Genomic DNA, 19,122 nt, shown 5'->3' with positions numbered 1-19,122 from the left:
GTCTGTAATGTGCTGAATAAACAGCACTTGTTTCTATTTGCTCCCTCTGTCCATTTTCCATCTCTCCACTAATGTCCATCTGGACTTTTCTACTTCTCCCTTCACATTTTTACTACAGTTTTCTAATAAAAATCAATGTATTTTTATTGTTTAAAAAAAGGGGGATGATGAGGAGAATAAGAAAGTTAAAATTACTCATAATCCCATCATAAACAAACAGCTGTTAATATTTGATTATTTTTCTAAGGGCATGGGTATGTACATGCATACTCTATAAAAACTTTTAACAAAATTAGTTCCACTCTAACAATAGTTTTATATTCTGCTTTTTCCCATTTATAAAGTATTTTTCCAGATTGTTTTTTTTAATTCAGCAACTTGTTTATGTAATATTCTACCACTCAGATGAGTTGTGTTTTATTTTCCCATTCTATGATCATATATGTAGGCTAGTTTCAGTATTTTGACACTGTAAATGCTGTTGGGATGAACATTCTCATTCATAGACCACTGCCGGCCCCTCACTGTTTCTAGAAGACAGATCCAGTTTCCTGAAAGAAGTGATACACAGACATTTTCAAGGCTTTTAAGATACGTTACCAAATTGCTTTCCCAAAAGGTATGCCAAAAGGACAAGTTTTCCAGATGTAAAAGGATGACCATCTGTCTAACCGTATCACCAGATTCCCTCCCAGCACTGAGCATTATGACTTCAGCACAGTATTTGCCCGCGTAGCCGGCCATGACTTACTTCCCTGACACAAACATGTTTACTTGGCAGGGCTCCCACTTCCCCTGCCACGCTGGCCTGCCTGTCTAGATTATGTTCTCAAGTGATACAAAAAAAAGAGGAAGTGAGATGAACACCCCTTCCTCTGTCCGAGAGTCACTTGGGTGTTCCTGACACCACGACGAGGGTGGCCACTGCGGCCGGAGCCACCAGCCCGACAGTCAGCTCAAGTGCAAAGCGGGGCTTCCCACCGATCTCACCCCGGATGATCCACCCAACTCAGCAGACAGGAGCCGCGGCGGGGAATGCTGACTCTCACTGATCCTTCCCCTTCAAATCCGCCAACATTGGTGAACAAAACATCGACGCTGAAGTATCTTTGGGAAGACAGCAAACCCTGAAGCAGACATACCTTTGAAGACCGAAGAAAGACACTAGAATGTACCCAATTAACTTGAAAACTGACATTGATTCAGTGTCTGAAAAGGGACTTTCTGGCCTAAATAACACGATCATGAGACTTTCTCTCTGGGACAGGAACTCTGAAAAAGCAGGTGCAGCCTAGCCGTCGTCAGCAAAGTTTGCCTCTCAGCACAGACCCAGGAGAGCCGCTTCTGGAGTAAACTTACCATTTTCTTGTTGTCCTGCTTATTAACGCTGACCACAGACTCCTTGATTACGATGTGAGTGATCTCGGGGAAGTAAGAAAAGCTGTTCCACTCTTCCCGGATTTTGTTTTTCTCCTCATCCTTCTTGTGTTTATTTTCCAGTTTTTTCCGCTTCAGTTTATTTTTTTCCTTTTCAACAGGAACAACCTGGTAAGATGCATAAAAGTGACAAGGTTAGGTCAGCTTTCTCACTTTCTGTTGGTAAAAGGTCAACGCTCCCGGGAAGCCAATGCAGGGCCTGCAGCGGAGGAGGAGAAAGCCAGCGCCCCTGGAGTCACAGAGGAACAGAGAGTCGGCACCCGTGGGATTATTTGGGTCCCATCAAAGAACTTCACTCAGAAGAGACCTTAATGGACACACCGACGAAACTCTTCACATAATCCGTGAGACGCGAATAAACTCAGAAAGGGAAATAACTGCCCACCAGACCGCGTCCACAATCGGGTCCCCTCCCTCCCGGACAGATGCATGTGTTTCAACAGGCGGAAAACACATTCTGGACAGAACATTGGCTTTCTCCTTTTAGAAGCAATCACTGATGGTCTTGACTTTGTAGAAACACTCAAGTCAGAATTTTCAGAAGATATGAATCCCATGCTTGGATAACCTAGGGAGTCATTCATACGTGTCTGCACAAGTTCACGTATTTTGTGCAGCATGAGTCTTGGAGACCAGACCTCTGGGATAAGCTCCTGCCTCTGCCACTTATTTAACTAGTTAGGTCATCTCTTGGAGCCTCCATTTCCCCATCCATAAAATGGAGCTCTTACACCTCCACAAGGTTCTTCGAGAAGTAGGTAAGTTCTTAATAACACAGTTCCCACAGTAAATAGAATGCACGTGGTGTTTGGCATTGTTATTTTAGTGTAAGAATAAAACAGGAGTAGAAAATGAATCTCACCTTTACCTCAATATTATTATTTACAATAATGATGATGATGATGACAGCAACTACAATTTATTAAACATTCATTATATGCCAAGCTCTGTGCTAAATGACATGCAGCTCTCTCAACAGCACTCTGAGGTAGATACAGCTTTAAGCATCTCCATCTCCGTAGGTGAAGAGTATGCTGCTGACCTATGTGGAGGAACCCTTCCCAAGGCCAGGCATGTGTAAGCAGTGGAGCTAGGATTTGAACCAGGTCTATTTAGATTTAAAACCCATGCTTTTAAGCCATTCTGTTCAACTGCCTCATCCAACAAAGACTTCAAAAAGAAGCTTCAAACTGCAGGGAAAATCACCCTATTTCATGGAGCCACAGGCCTAAATTCAATTCTTAGCACAATCGCTTATTAGTTATGACCTTGGACAAGTCTCTTAACTTCTCTGTGCCTCTTTGTGTTCTATAAAATATGGAAAATGGTAGTATCCCCTCAAAGGTTTGTTTTAAGGAATAGATGAGCTAATACATGTAAAATGCTTAGAAAAGTACTTGGTACATGTAAGCACTCAGTAAATGTCTGTTATTACAATATACTGTACATGTTATTATTATATTCCTCTATTTCCCTACAGCACTCCATAAATATTTATTTTTAGATCTACTGCTACGTAGATGCAATAAAAGATGAATAATACATGGTCTCTAGCCCCTAAAATAAACTCAGCTGGCAGGGGTGATGAACATGCAGAGAGATAATTCCCACAGGATAAACAGAACACACTGTGTCACACAGGCTGTTCTGTTTTGATCACCCACCGATCACCACTTACATTTGGTTTCTGCCTCCATTGGATTCCAAGATTTCCAGTCACCATCACTTCATAGTAGAGAACGTTTCCACTGTCATTCGGATGAAACCGATTCATCTCATTTTCTGACGAGATCAGTAGCATGGACGTCTCAAATATTTCAGCACCATAATGTTTCGTCAGAGTCTCCAAGGTGGCCAGGTACTTCACCTTCAGGTCGTGCGTGGACACGCTGCTGTCGCAGATGGTCTTGTTGTTAAACTCCTTTAGGAAATCCTTGAAAACGTTATTTATCCGCATCCTGGTGAGAAGGTTCCTCTGTCTGATGGACTTATTCAGTGTTTCTGGAATATATCGCTTGTAGCTAAAAGAAAGTAGAAAAATACATCTCTTTTTCATGTATAGGTTAGGAGAGAGCAGCTCAGAAACAAACCCAAGTCTATAAACCTTTCTCCCATGTGTTGCCACATGGGAAAGTAGCTTCTGCTCCCAGGAGGTCTCAGATGGAGTCAAGCACTAAGGATGATCCTAAGGAGATGGCAGTGAATAGGGACTGAACAAAACAGAGAAGTACATGTTCCACAGATCTTACTGAAATGGCAATTCTTGCAGGTATTATCAAATTTTCTGGGTCACAAAGGCAGGAGGCAAAATTGACTTATTGATGTGTGTGTTTGCTGGTGTCACGATTCCTGTGCACATCAGCACTCACACAACACAGTTACTAAGATTCAGCATCCGTTACAAAGCAGTCTGAAAGGTGCCGAGAGCGACTGCAGACACTCTGTACATCCCACTTGGACGTCTGTTTTACAGCTTTTCTACAAAGACCACATGTTGTTTTTTATAAGAAGTGGGAGAAACACATAAAAGCTAATTAAATACAGAAGACTCAGTGCTTGCCATGTGAAGATGTCCCAGATCTATTAAATGGATCAACTAGTAAACTGAAAGATTACCCGTCCAGGGGCTAATGAGAGAGTATCTATGACTAACAGAATCTCAGCAAACTGACACTCTGCTAGGACAGGTGGCAACTTTAAGAAGAGTATGAACGAACATGAATATATGTGTGTGCACGTATGGCTGAAGCATTGTGCTGTACACCAGAAGCCGACACAACATTGTAAACTGACTATACCTCAATAAAAAATAAACAGATAGATTAAAAAAGAAGAAGAGTATGAACAGGACTTTAAGAAGAGTAAGAAAACGAGAACAAGGCCACTGGGGGCCAAACAAGTAGGGAGACCGGTCAGCCTGTTGCTCCCAGGCCTGAGCAGGCACCTGGCACCGAGGAACCCCTGCTGCACGGACGGTTACACAACAGTGGAAAACTGTGGAGTTTGGCATTTATTCCCAATAAATATCATAATGTTTTCAGATTTATGTAGTAGAGAGGAAGATCAGAGAAGAGCTGCCATTTTTCACTTTAGCCTCATGAAAAAATAAGTAAGAGGTACCCAGAGCAAAAAGCCACAGAAAAGGAGAACGTAGCAGTGCAGCACGCGTCTAATCAGTCCCTGCATTTCTGGGGAGCAACTGGTGGTCTGCGCCAGACTCCGGCCACGCACAAGGAGATACAAGTAACCTTAAGAGAAGATGCGTGCTGCCCGTCACAAACAACACAGCTATAAATAATTCCCTCTTCAAAATAAGATGTCTTGACTTACGACAATCACAACAGCTCACTAAGTATATCAACTGTATTTCATAGATGGGTAGAAGTTACACAGACTGAGTATTTTTTCACAAAAACCTGATTGCAAATGATATTTTTAAGTAAACACAATTTTCTTAAGGTTAACAACTGATCGCGCTTCCCATCAGAATTAACAGCCTTCTACTGAACTCTAGTTCCAGCTGGCAATTGGAGGTAGCTGCCCAGAGAGATATACCGAGAAAGATTTTAGGGCAGATCCAGCACAACAGGAAAAAGTGCAGTGACAGATGGCAACGCTCATCAAGGGCAGAGAGGAAAGAGGAGGGCACGTGGGCCATTAATTTGATTGGCATCGCCAGTCCATAATTTTCACCCTAGTGCAAAACTCAGAGGTCATCAGTTAGCCAACATTCAAGATCAGGACACAGATATAATTGTGCTACCTTTTATAAATACTCTAAAAATGACTTGGGCTCTGCAGAGAGCAGCAGTCAGCCAAAAGCTGGCAGTGGTTAAACTGAGATACATGAGAACCTACAAAAATAACAGCATCCCCACAGTCTTCTGGAGCCAGCAGGAAGGTTACCTGATATCCTTGGGAAGCTCGGGCAGCTGCATCTTCTTTATCATGGCGTAGTGGGAGATAGCCAGGACGGCCATTCCCAAACACTCGTTCTCAATATCATGCCCGTCCTGCTCCGTCTTGGGGTCTCGGATGGGAGCCAGGCACTTGACCAAATCGTACTGTCCCTTTGGAGCAGAGGTGAGAAGAAATGAACCACCATTTTAGTTTCAAGAGTCCACCCATGTCCCTGATCCTGAGAGGAAGGCTCCCCACACAGGGAGGTGCCACCCCAAAAGCAGGACAGCAGTGAGACTAACGAGATTTACAATTTCTCTCGCATGGAAGCTCTTTCTCAACAGCTGGGCGTGAAGGGCTCTGCGGGACTTCCCAAGCAGGTGAGGGTGAAACGCAGCACGCACTACGCTTGGACAGCACCAGTGGGCTGGGGTCTGGTCATTCATTAGTTCCACAAACATGTACTGAGCAAGGGAACTGGTGAATAAATGACGGGGCACCACACCCTCTTCTGATAAAGATTTACAGAAAGGAGAAGGAATCCAGATTCCACACTGCTTCGCACCACATGTTAAGGTGTCTCAAAATCTTCTGTTCAAGTTTCCAGTAGTGAAATGTATCACCAAAATACACCCCTCACTCACGGGGGTGCGCAGCAATTCCCAGAGCCAATGAGGGCTTCCAACCACAAAAAATAAAACGAAAAAAGCAGTGGCCAATACCCGCCTTGTACAGAGTAGTCATGACAATGTCAATGCTGGGTCCCCTTGATTAAACCCTAATCTCAGTGCCAGACTGTGCGAGTTCCTTTCACTTACTATTTCACTTAATCTTCACAACAGCTCTGTGACAAGGATGCTAACATCATCACCTCTGCCTAATGGATGAGGAATCTAAGGCATCAAAAGATTAAACAACTTCATTCATTCATTTGCTAATTACTGATTAATGAGAACCAATTATGGGCCGGATGTTACCCTAGGTACTTCGGATACAAGAGTAAGCCAAACCACATCCCTGACCACGTGGAGAGTCCATGAAAGAAAGAAAGAATAAACAAATAGAAACATATAACCTCAGTAGTTACCAGAACCAAAGTCAAGGAGAAGGAGATGCAGTGGGAGCCAGGGACCTCATGAGCAGGGAGTGGAGAGACAAACCCCGGCGTGACGGCAGGGCTGGGGTTCTGCAGCACCCCGCTGCCGGCATACACAGAACTCCAAGGCCCGTGACCGCGTCAGCCCTTCTCCAGCTCGGACAGAGGCAGAGGTGAATCTGGGGTGGTGCTCCCACGTACGTTAAGAACTCACTTACCCTGAGGGGACTTTAGTTTAGTGGTTTGGGGATGGAGCCTTCTCACTGTTGCAGTTCCCCTTTTTCCAAGATGGGACTTCTTGTTTCTCTCAGGTAAGAAAAGGACACTGACCACTTCTACAAGCTACTGAGGACCAACAATGATCATCTCTGCCAGCGACGCGCGTAGAGCAGGACAAAGCCTGACACCATTCTGTCTGGCTCTGATGTTCTGTAAACATCACCGTGCAGCTGCCTCAAGTAACTCATTCGTGAACCTCTCAAAGGTCAGGTTCTAACACAACACTTATTCTTGAAGTCTGGTGCACTCTTTCTCTACACTTCCTCTCCCAAAAAAGGTAAAAGAATTCAGATATGAATATATATTAGACTGGGAGGCTGAATTCAAAAAGACCAATCTGCAAATGGCCAGTTCACTGAATTTTTTCCACACAGCATCTGCCCGAGGCTGTGCCTCATGTCACTTCTCTGCTGTCTGCGAGGCCAGCTGCCAGGTGCATTACAGGATGGGGACAGTGCGCAATGCATAGTTAAAGCTGTGCAACGGGACAGAGCTGTCACACAGAACCCACACGTATGCCCTAAAGAAATAATAAGCAGAACACATATTTCACATATTCAGACATGCATATAAGGCTGTTTTATAACAGTGACAGCATAACAGGGAAAAATCAAGAAAAACCAAAAATGTTCAGAAACCAGGATTAGTTAAATAAAGAACAGTTCTTCCTCTGGATTCCCGCCTCATACTCAACTTCCTACCTGAAATCTCATAGGTCTCTCAAAAAGAGCTCCTAGTTTCCAGCCCTCCTCCAACCTGTCACTCCCAGTCTTCCCCTATGCAGGCAATGATGCCATTATCAATCAAACGTGGCCCAAAACAGAAATCTCAAAGTACCTTTGATTCTTCAGATACTCTCACTGTTTATATCCAACCCATGAGCCAATCAGATCAAGTCTATCTCCAAAATTAACTGCAAATTCATCCATTTTCTCCAGCTCTGCCGCCACCACACTGGTGCTCCTGGCACCAAGTGAGCGGAGGCAGGGGTGTGGGTGAACACCCACAGGGCCCAGCCCTCACAGCAGAGAATCCGCCAGCCCGAACGCCAGTACTGCTGCTGCTGAAGAACTTTGCTCTATGCAGAAAAGTACTTTCCCCACTCCCCTCTGAGAGCTGCAGACACTTTTTCACTCTTCAAGGTTCAGTATTAATGCCACCTCTTTTGAGAGACCGTCTCTGATCACGTGGTTTAAATCAGATCTCCCCATTCTCTGTCACAAAAGCTTTTTCCTTCATAGCACCTCTCATAATTTCTTGTGTATTATCTATGTATCATCTTATCTGCTTATTTTGTTTGTCCAACTCAATTACATCTGACGCTTATTTGCCACAATATCAGCAGTGCCCCAGTGAAAAGGACAGAGACGCTCGGCAAATATTTGTTTAATAAATGAACTGCTAGGAAGCCGTTAAAACAAAGATCTATATTTTTAATTGACGTTTAAAGGATCATCACCAATAGAATTAAAAAGTAGCTTATAAAATAGAAACAATAAGATATTTTCAAAAACTATATGATGCGTAATACATATCTGCATGGTAAAATCAGGAAGCACATAAAACAAAAATGTTAGCTATCTCAGGATAATATAATTTAGGTGACTCTACCTTCTCTTTCTGGCTTCCTTCTAGTGTCTAATCTTACCACCCTACCACCACCACCACTGTGACTTAAAGTGGCCACCTCCCCCCTCTCCAGCATCACTGTGACTGCTGAGAAGTGTGTCAGCCCTGCTGAACTACCGTCCCTCGCTTACAGCTCCCCCTGCTCTCTGCACAGGAGGCACTGCAGACAAGAAGTAACATGGTAGGGGGAAAAACAAAGGAACAGAGAACAAGTAAAGCCTAGAAAACCCACAAGAGGGATAACTAGCCCCTTGCCCCTCCTCACCTGGGGCACGTTCAGGGTTGGCAAGAACTACCCACGAAGCAGGCCATATAGTATCCCAGCCATCACCAGGGTTAGCTGCACCAGAGAACGTGAACCCTAACATATCTCACCCTCCCCACAAACTCCAGGTTCTCCTGAGCCCAAACGTCTCACCTGAGCAAACAGATACTCCAGTGAGCTGGCGTCAAGGAGAGGGGTTGCATCTGGAACTTTTTTTTTCTCGTAGCCATTCTTCTGCTTCTTTGGGGAATGTCGCCATACTGACTGCTCATTATCATTGGTCCCATGCCAGTTGGTGAAATAGAACCTGGAAGGCAGGAAGATGACTGTGGGAAAGGAGACCTTGGCATGTGTGGCAGAGATGATCCAGGGTGATCAGTGCTGGAGGCTGAACTTCCTTGAAAAGTAAGCAAATAGACAGACCTTCCCTCTGTGTAGCACTTCACTGTTTATAAGATCCTTTTCTTTTCATTCTTACAATCACTCTGAAAAGCGTCCTGCCAGAACCTCATCTGTGACTCAGGGAGATAAAGTGACTTCCTTAAGATCACAAAGATAGTACCTCTGACTTTCCACTGTGTCTTCCTAAATAACAAAACACTGCTGACTAGAACTAGATGCCAGCCCAGCAATTCCCCTCACCTTCAGTAATGCCACCCTGCCTTAAATCCAAGACCTATTTTATTCACTCTTGAACATTTCTGAAATCTAGTTTCGTCAAACAGTCAAGATGTACAGTTAACATGGCAGTGTTTCCTATTTCCCAGATCGCTATTATTAAATTGCTAGTTTATCTTACAACGAACAAGGTTTTAAAACAGAAGAAATACACGAACATCAGCTGCATTGTCAAGAATTAAATTAAAAAACACTTTACGTATACTATGCTATTTAACACTCACAGCAACTGCACAAGGTATGTTTCACTGTTCCATTTTATAGATGAGGAAAACTGAAGTTCCAAGAGGCTATGTGACCTAAGACTACAAACCTTTTCTCTCAACTCTGCTTTCCCTGGTTACCTGTAACAGAAACACACTGGGTTCCGGCATGTGTGAAGGTGACTGGGCTGAGCTGACCCAGGACAGCTCTAGGCCAGCGACTCAGCTGGGGCCTGAGCCTGTCTCCCTTGATGTGCCCACGTGCTGATGGAAAATCACCATGGCATGCAGAAGGAACAGATAAAACTTACTCCCAAAAAAGTGCTGCCACTAACCTCAGACTCTGTCACTGAGCTATACGCGCAGAGCCTAGGACACGCCAGGTCCTGTGCCACGCTCTGGAATGCAAAGGGCTCTCGGGCACAGCCCCACCTACTCTGAATTCCCTGTCCCCCATAGCCATCAGTCCAATCCAGCAATAATAAAGGGACATACAAGTGGGCACATCTCACAAACAGGACTACACTGTGACCCCACAGAATCTTCCCTTCCTCCATAAAAAAATACTGAAGTTTTATTTTACAGCTGTGTTGGTTTATACTCCAGGCTGGATTATATTTTTTTTTTCCTGATTTTACATGAAATTAAAACACTTTTGTGGGTCACTGATAACATTGTGAGCCCCAGGCACTGTGCCTCACAGCGAAGTTGTTCCTTGACATGAGTCTCGGATATGGTGCCACAGGAGTAGTGAGGAGGGAGAAGCTGCCCTCCACGGCCAGGGAGGGAAAGGGCACTAGAATAAATAAACGCCAGGTGATAAAGTCTGGACCATATGCAGAAGGCAAAAGAAGAGCCAAGCTCATGTGAAGCAGGATCCCCCTGGAAGAAAGGCCTATGGGAGATGGACTGAAATGAGACAGGCCAAGAGGCAAGCCGGTGCCCATGGCAACAGTGTGTGCAATGCCGTGAGTTTTGAGGGGACAGAGGCCTCAGCCATCTTACTCACCACTAAATCCCTAGTGCCTGGCATGTAACAGGTGCTTGATACATGCTTGGCTGTATAAACAGTAAGAAGTAGCAATTACAATGGAAAGGAAAGGATGGATAAGGAAGTTAATTTAAAGGTAAAATCAACATTTTACAACTTTCAGGTGATTCTATACAGCCCATCTTCAGTGTAACTTATGAACGTGACGGACAGGTGACCGTGTGCTTTAGCATCTCTCTCACACAGAAAGAACCACACATCCAGAGTCCACGTGCAGCAGGAACCACAGCTGCACGACTGTCCCCTCACCCTCCCATGTGAGAGGGGATCAGGCCTGGGAACAGTAGAAGCCTGAGGCTCTCAGCTGATGAAGAGCCGGTGTTCATGCTGTCCCCAGGCTGGGGAGCCCACTCTTCAAGGGCAGAACGGAGCACAGGCCAAGAGGACTCCCCCAGGATCCACTCTTGCGGGTAGACAGAAAGTAAGATGTGAACTAGCTCCACCAGCTGAGCAGATGCAGAGAAATCTGACACCGGGGCAGAAAGAAAATGGGAGGAGGACACAGCCAACCCCTCTGACTGCTGAGGGAAATCCGAACGGAGAGTTCGCATCATTCATACAACAGCTGGATCCACCAGAAGCTCCGGAGCTCTGCCTGGAAGGAGACAGGAGAGAGGATCTAAAGGGAACAATGAATGGAGCAGCTAACGGCTTCTGAGCGCTCACCACGTGCCACGTGCTCCACATACACAAGCTCCGTGCGGGGTTCTGACAGAGGGCACAGAAGTCAGGGGAAGAAGGCGACGAGAGAATGAGCATTACATATGGTATGGAAGGATACCTGGGATAAGGGTGGAGAAGAAGTCCAGGATGGAAGAAGTTGTTTTAAAGAGCAGCCCTGAAGGCAGATTTTCCTTGAACCAGCTGGAGCCATGGTTCTCCCACATCCCGCCGTGTCTCTGTGAAGAGCCAAGGGCCCAGCATGCTCCCTTGGGGCTAAACAAGCACATTTACTGAGGCTGCTGCCTGAGCCCTATGGGACTAGCTTTGGCTTGGAAGCCTTTCGGTAAGATGTTCAGACAGGATAAGGCTGAGGATATCAAAAACACAATGTGCAATATTTTAGAAAGCCTAAAATAAGGTTGAATCTCTAGAAATTACATATAGTCAAAAGCTGACTAATGAAACTTACAAGCTTCTGCACAGCAAAGGAAACCGTAAGTAAAACAAAAAGACAACCTACGGAATGGGAGAAAATTTTTGCAAATGAAACGGACAAAAGCTTGATATCCAGAATATATAAGCAGCTCATATGACTTAATAAGAAACAACCAAACAACCCAATCCAAAAATGGGCAAAAGATCTAAACAAGCAATTCTCCAAGGAAGACATACAAATGATCAATATGCACATGAAAAAATGCTCAATATCGCTAATTATCAGAGAAATGCAAATCAAAACTATGATGAGGTATCACCTCACACCAGTCAGAATGGCCATCATTCAAAAATCCACAAATGACAAATGCTGGAGAGGCTGTGGAGAAAGGGGAACCCTCTTACACTGCTGGTGGGAATACAGTTTGGTGCAGCCACTGTGGAAAACAGTATGGAGATTCCTCAAAAGACTAGGTAAGACTTACCGTATGACCCAGGAATCCCATTCCTGGGCATATATCCAGAAGGAACCCTACTTCAAAAAGACACCTGCACCCCAGTGTTCACAGCAGCACTATTTACAATAGGCAAGACATGGAGACAGCCTAAATGTCCATCAACGGATGACTGGATAAAGAAGATGTGGTATATTTATACAATGGAATACTATTCAGCCATAAAAACCGACAACATAACGCCATTTGCAGCAACATGGATGCTCCTGGAGAATGTCATTCTAAGTGAAGTAAGTCAGAAAGAGAAAGAAAAATACCACATGAGATCACTCGTATGTGGAATCTAAAAAAAAAACACAAACAAAGCATAAATATAAAACCGAAATAGACTCATAGACATAGAATACAAACTTGTGGTTGCCAAGGGGGCGGAGGGTGGGTAGGGATAGACTGGGATTTCTAAATTGTAGAATAGACAAACAAGATTATACTGTATATAGCACAGGGAAATATACACAAGATCTTATGGTAGCCCATGGAGAAAAAAATGTGACAATGAATATATGTATGTTTATGTGTAACTGAAAAATTGTGCTCTACACTGGAATTTGACACAACATTGTAAAATGATTATAAATCAATAAAAAATTTAAGAAAAAAGCTGACTACTCTCTATAAGACAATAAAAAGAAAAAAAAAAAAACCTTTAGATCACTGACTACCAAAACCAACATCCTCCATAAGCAACAGGATATACCGTACAGCAAAAGGAAATACAGCCATTATTTTGTAAGAAATTCAAATGGAGTTTAATCTCTAAAAATACTGGATCACTATGTTGCACACCTGAAACTATTATTGTAAATCAACTATACGTCAATAAAAATAAATAAATGTAACAACAGGGAATGTTTCAAGGGAAAAAAAAATTAACACCTTCCTCATCGCTAAGTAAGACAAAACTAGAAAACGTACACTGGAAGACAAATTCTGCACTCTCTTCAGAGTCAATTACTGAACTTGGGCCTCACAAAACTCCTGATACTGTAACATGCTAATGGAAAAGAAAATAAAGAATGACCTAAATAAATGTAGTATGACAGCTGCTTAGATTCCTCTGCAGAATGACGTGGAACACTGCAGGAAGGAAGGTGGGCAGGAGGGAGACCATCAGATAAACAGACCTACCAATGAGAGACACGCCCTCCTTGCAAGGTTTTGAGAAAATCATATTACAGACAACCACATATTCTAAGTTTGTGTGCAGATATAACACACAACGAATTCCCTTTAGGTTTCTATAGAAATTTAATGGTGGATAGGGAAGTATATTTGGATGAAAAAGAAAATTTTGTTTTCTTAAAAAGGAACAAAGAATATGCTTGTCTTTTATTAAGAAACATTACAAAAAACTATCAAAATCATTATCTAAAAACAGAAAACTACAATCAAAGTACAAGAGTACTTCCCAAAACAGAGCTGGGATTCCACTGAAATAGTCACCAACATTTATTTTCACATTACACCTTCTTTAGCGGTGAGATGATGAGGTTTCAAAATTTTTGTAGTTTGTTGTAATGCAAATGTTTTAGCTTAGGGTGGGATCTTTTTTCCCAGTTCAAAGAGCCTGTGGTAACAAAGCAATATCCTGTTGAAGCGCAATGTCAGGTACAAAGTCAAGGTGCCAAAAATGAGGCAGCCGTGCACTTCCTGGTAGCTGGCAGAAATGGGGAGCCGGCAAAGACAGCTTTTACTTGTGAGGCACTCACAGGGCCCATAACGTCGAATGTTTCAAAGAGGATTCTAGTGCTAATGAGACAATACACTAGGTGTGCAACTCTGAATAACTCACTTCTCTTTTTCGGACATCAGTTTCCCCCTAAAAACTGGAAGAGCTGAATCAGGCAAACTCAGATCTCTTCCAAGTTCTAAATTCTACTTATTCTAGATTCCGAGCCAAGTGGAAAAAGCTAGAGGGAAAGAACTGAAATTCAAGGACATGTCTCCTTCCTAGACTTTGAGCTGCAGATACATGACCAACACTGGGTCACACAGCCAAGCCCCAGGCCACAGAAAGCAAGATTGCACTTTGAAAAACAAAACCAATTATAGTCAGAAGGCTCAGCTGGAAGGGGGGATGGTTTCTCTAAATCTGGGGCATGAAATCTCACATGACACACACCTCTCTTCTTCAGGTGAGGCTGTGGGTGAGTAGAGAGAGAAGAGAAAAAGTCAGCCCCAGGGTGATTATCAAAGAACACAGATCTGGTTCAGCTTCCGCTGAGAAAAACACCCAGGCCACTTTGGAATGGTAACAACACGTCTGACTTCCCAGCGGGAACAGCAGCTGAGAGAGCCTCTGAGCTCCCCGAGGACTTCTCCAGCAAGTCCCTGCGTTCCTTTAGCACCTGAGCTCATCGACTGACTGAGTCATATCTATGTAAGTTAAGATCCTTTTCAAAAAGGATTCATCCTATTTATATGCTCCTCTGCTAAACACACGTGTCAACTTTGAATTCTACGTACAGAACAAACATGCTAATAAATTCAAGAGACTAGAGCTCTGAAGTTCTGACTGACTGTGCCACCTTGGGAGACTGACATTTAACAAACTCTATAACAGGGGAGAAAAGGCAAGTATCCATCAGAAGAAAACCCACAGCCCCACTAAACAAAAGTCCTCGGGCAGTGGATCAAAACATCCACTCCTTTAGAATAAGACTAAGCTAGAATTTCTAGGTTTTCACTTCAGGCAGTGATTCTCAAGCCGTTTAGTGGCAGCTTTTAGTAAAAAATATATTTTATCATGACCTAGTACATGCAGATAGATTATACATCTCAAAGTTCTAAAAACCAATACTCTTAGGGATATATATATATGCTGATACTGTTTATTCTCATGTTTCTTTTTTTAAAAAAATTCTAGTCATAACTCAATAAATTAAATTCATAACCATGATTCATATGAAATTATATTAAAAAACTCTGCTACAGATTACTAATTCTATTCAAAATACCCACTACACCATAATGATTTTCTAAAATGCTGCAGAGGAAGGGGATCAAACTCATCTTGAATTGTATTCCAAATACTGAAGAAGTCCTTTCTCATACCAAGCAAATACAAAACTTATGCATTACAAAAATGACTAATACTTCTTGGTAAGTGACTCGGGGCTCTAGGCCAGCTGTCATCCGCCCCTGCACGAGGAAGCCAGGCAGGTATGCATACCTCATCCGGTAGTGGAGCCGGAGCGACGTCTTGTCGTCGATGGTGATGGTGTGATTTGGAGCATACCAGAGCTTGGTGTTCTCATCATACAGGGCAAAGAGGTTATGACACAGAGGAGAGATACCTGGGGAAGAGTAAAGAACACATCAGAAAATTAAAGATAGATACATCTGGCCATCTGTTTCCAAAGTATGACATATGCAAAGACCAGGAATTCGCTCATCCAAAAAAAAAAAAAAAATCCAGGTCATATTTGTGTCCTCTTAGGGCCAAATATGACTTCCAAGCATGTTCAATCAGGCAGTTTTTAATCAAATAACAAAGAATCCTGGCTCCCCAGGAATATGTACTATAGCTCCTGGCAAACTGGGTTAAAACCATTAAAAAAAAAAGTCTAATGATATTTCTCATTACAGTATTTATGAGAGTCTTATCAAATCGTGCTTCAAAGAGAAAAAGGCCATCTGAGAGGTTCCCAAATCCCACCTGACATGCACAGTCACAGTCAGAAACATTCTTAGAGTTTGAGAAATCCCCAATCTGTCTCCCACAGAAAATGTTTGAACAACTCTTAACATATTGATTAGGCATTAAACATCCAAAAATGTTCCCAGTAGTAGCACACGAAATGCGTGTTAGAGTAAGTAACCAAAGTGATTTTTATCAGTGATTAAAATCTATTACCATTAATAATATACCTCTTAAGTACTCTGTATAGTTACCAAAAATATTTTCTATTAGTAGCCAACAAGAACATACACGTTTAGGAACGTGGTCCAACAGTGCTCCCTTACCTCCCCACCACATTAACTGCCTCCTTTGCTACAACAATGTTGGAAAAGACAAGGAAGAGGATGAAGCCAGTGACAACAAACTCACTTTTGAGCCCACGACCAAAGTGACACAGACCTGCAATCTGAAAGTATAGGGTGAGGTAGGAGAATGATTGCAAATAATCAATTACTGATCTTTTCATGTGTGGCTAGGCCTCAAATTAAGACACAAGGAACTTAAATGACGAGAGAACATGAGGTAACTGGCACCTGTCTCCCAACTCAGACATCTGAAGTGAGACTGACACTGACTGGGACCCCGCTGGCCCTGCCCCGCGAGGCAGTGACTCTCTCCAAGGCACAGAGTTAAGATGCTACAGGCGCCTTGGCATCTCCATGTCTCTGTGAATGCCTCAATTCTTGCTTGAGATATGAGGGAATCGCCCCTTCAGAGGTTACACTCCACCATGTAACAGAGAAGATGGAGCTAAAGGTCAAAGAGCAGGTTTCCCTTGGGAACAATGGCAAATAGCTTTTGGATCCAATATTATTAGGACTGTGCTTCAGGTGTACACTAGTAGGTTTTCATTCATAAGTTGGCCTCTGTGGACTGGTCTGGACACCTAGCCTTTCTTTCTACACATCCATATTTGAATGTACACTGACACGTACATATTTGGAGCATAATTTATTTGCAACCATGGATGTGTCTGTAATTCTACCACAGGTCTCCGATTCTAACAATATTACTACTTAAAAATAGGAAGATCAGCGATATCATTTACATAAAAGTACTGAATAACAACAATACTAGTATTTACTGAGGGCTTAGTGTCAGGCATCAGGCTAATACACTTCACATCTACAACCTTTTAATTCTCCTAACACCTAATAAGCTAAGTATTATTTTTAACATTTTACAGATGAAGAAATTCCTGAGATTTAGTCTGATTAGGTTACTCAGTTAGCAAAACACAGGGCTAGGATTCAAACCAAGACAGAGCTACTGACGGGGTAAAATAATGAGCGCGAAAGAACAAAAATGCACCGGACGTTGGTGAAAAACGAGGAAGAACACGGTGCTGCCCCCCCAGACTTCACTTACTGTAGTAATAATGAGAGCTCTCGGAATCTGTAGCATTCTGTGTTCATGCATTTTTAAAATTAACTAATTTTTGCAACACTCTTCCCAGCTGGTTACAGGATACACTACTCATTCTCTACAGACTGGGCACAGAAACTGGTGCCCCAAATTGACCCTGAGCCCAGAGTCACAGGAGATACGGTGACTGTGTCTGTCTTCAGATTCACAGGCTCTCCCCTCTCACCTCCTTAAGCAATTCCTCAACCTCTCATTAACTGGAGCCCAACAATTCTGCACAAACAATCCTTGTTGACAAACTGAGGTCTATACCTGCCATGCTAATGGCAAGAAGCCTGGCTAAGAGAATAAACACTATAAGCCAGCTTCTCAAGGGAAAGGGAAAAAAAAAAAAAGCCTTAAAAGAAATACTTGGGAAACACCAATTCACATCTAGTTGTTTTGGTAATGACAGATAGTTTTCATACTGCTGTCCAAAGCTGGTTCCTTACACACTCTGCTATCTACAGTCAAAGTAACTTCAAAGTATTAATGCATTTTCCCCTAATAATCTATAATGTAGTCAATTTTGTCTAGTGCTATGTTTAGTGATTAACGGTCTGCTACACTCTTCCCTACAGCACCAGCTTCTCTCCTTTTATTGGAACTCTAGTATTTAAAGCATTTTAAGCAGAAAGACATATATCAGGAAGAAAATGGATTTTCTACATAAGCTGCATTACAAACAAGGTAAGTGATTCTTGAAGTAACCAAACTCTCCCCAGAGTTGAGGTCTAAGATGAAATAAGTGAAGCATGGATCAGACTGTCTGCCATCACAGCCAGTTACTTCATCATAAAATGATTAATTTTTTTTTAAAAAAAAGCTCTATTGAGATGTAATTTACATACCATAAAATCCACTAATTTTAAGGGTATAATTCAATGAATTTTAGTATATTTACAGAGTTGTACAACCAGCACCACGATCTAAGTGTTTTAGATCTTTAAGGTTCTATGAATTAATTTTACTTGGCATTTAAAAGCTGGTAGGTAAAAACCGCCAGTGACCCCAAGTTTAAAGGATAATGAAAGGGGTTTATTTTGTTATTCAGTTTGGCTTCCCACCTTCCGAGGGCAACAGGCTAACTTTAGTAGGACAAGTCTCACTTTATTAAAAAAAAAAAAAAAAAAAAAAAAAAGATTGTGTTGTTCACAGCGTCACCGTCCTTCCTCTTCACAACTTGGCAATCTGACCAAGCCACAAAGTGACACGTAACTTCTCACTTCAATTCAGCATCACCGCTGAGGGTGCAGGGGGCAGAGCCAGGGCAAGAGGGAGGCAGGTCATGGTGGCAAACTTCTCAGAAGTTTGGAACAATGACCGAGATGTTGAGGGATGCCACTTACTGAGCTTGTGGCTTTGTGCCAGGCGCTGTGCTCAGTGCAATATTATTCCAGCTTCACAGATGTAGGGGAGACTGAAAAAACTGAGCCTCCATAGAAAGCAAGCATCATTCCCTGATACCCTGCAGCTCATTAGTGACACAGCCGGGATAAGCCACTTTGCAATGAAGAAAGTGAAAAATGACACTCTCAAAATTAAAATCACTGGCCTAGGGTCAGATGCAAGTCAGTGGCAGAGGCAGGGCAGAACCACTGACTTCCAGAGCCCACACTTCTTCCCACTCAGCGGAGCTGCCAGAGGCAGGCACACGGGGACGTGTACTCACAGCACTCCTGCGCCGCCCTGATGCACAGCTCCTCTGCCGTGTACTCTCCGCTGCCCAGCCGGAGGGGCTCCCTGTCCGGGAGATAGAAGAGCACCTCCACCCCGGGCGCAGGGGCCTCCAGATTCACCTCGGTCTTCTTGGAGCTCCTCATTTTAGCACAGAAAGCCATGGCATTGCAGTCCTCTTTTATGTTTAGATACTGTAGCAGAAGGA

The 19,122-nt window shown here is 43.1% G+C and overlaps 1 protein-coding gene across 2 annotated transcripts in view; it reads right to left on the bottom strand.

Moving 5' to 3' along the window:
* JAK1 (Janus kinase 1) overlaps positions 1-19,122 on the bottom strand; it is a 210,434-nt gene that overhangs the window by 26,976 nt on the left and 164,336 nt on the right. For both annotated transcript variants that reach the window (XM_074376335.1, XM_074376334.1), the window contains exons 3-8: positions 18,910-19,108; positions 15,324-15,447; positions 8,760-8,913; positions 5,344-5,507; positions 3,116-3,458; positions 1,360-1,545 (exon numbers count right to left, since the gene is read on the bottom strand). In XM_074376335.1, coding sequence (XP_074232436.1) covers positions 1,360-1,545; positions 3,116-3,458; positions 5,344-5,507; positions 8,760-8,913; positions 15,324-15,447; positions 18,910-19,108 — 1,170 coding nt within the window. The remainder of the gene's footprint in view (positions 1-1,359; positions 1,546-3,115; positions 3,459-5,343; positions 5,508-8,759; positions 8,914-15,323; positions 15,448-18,909; positions 19,109-19,122) is intronic.

This window comes from Camelus bactrianus, chromosome 13 (genome assembly GCF_048773025.1).
Source record: "Camelus bactrianus isolate YW-2024 breed Bactrian camel chromosome 13, ASM4877302v1, whole genome shotgun sequence".
Lineage (NCBI taxonomy): Eukaryota > Metazoa > Chordata > Mammalia > Artiodactyla > Camelidae > Camelus > Camelus bactrianus.
This window is presented reverse-complemented; position numbering and strand designations above follow the sequence as displayed.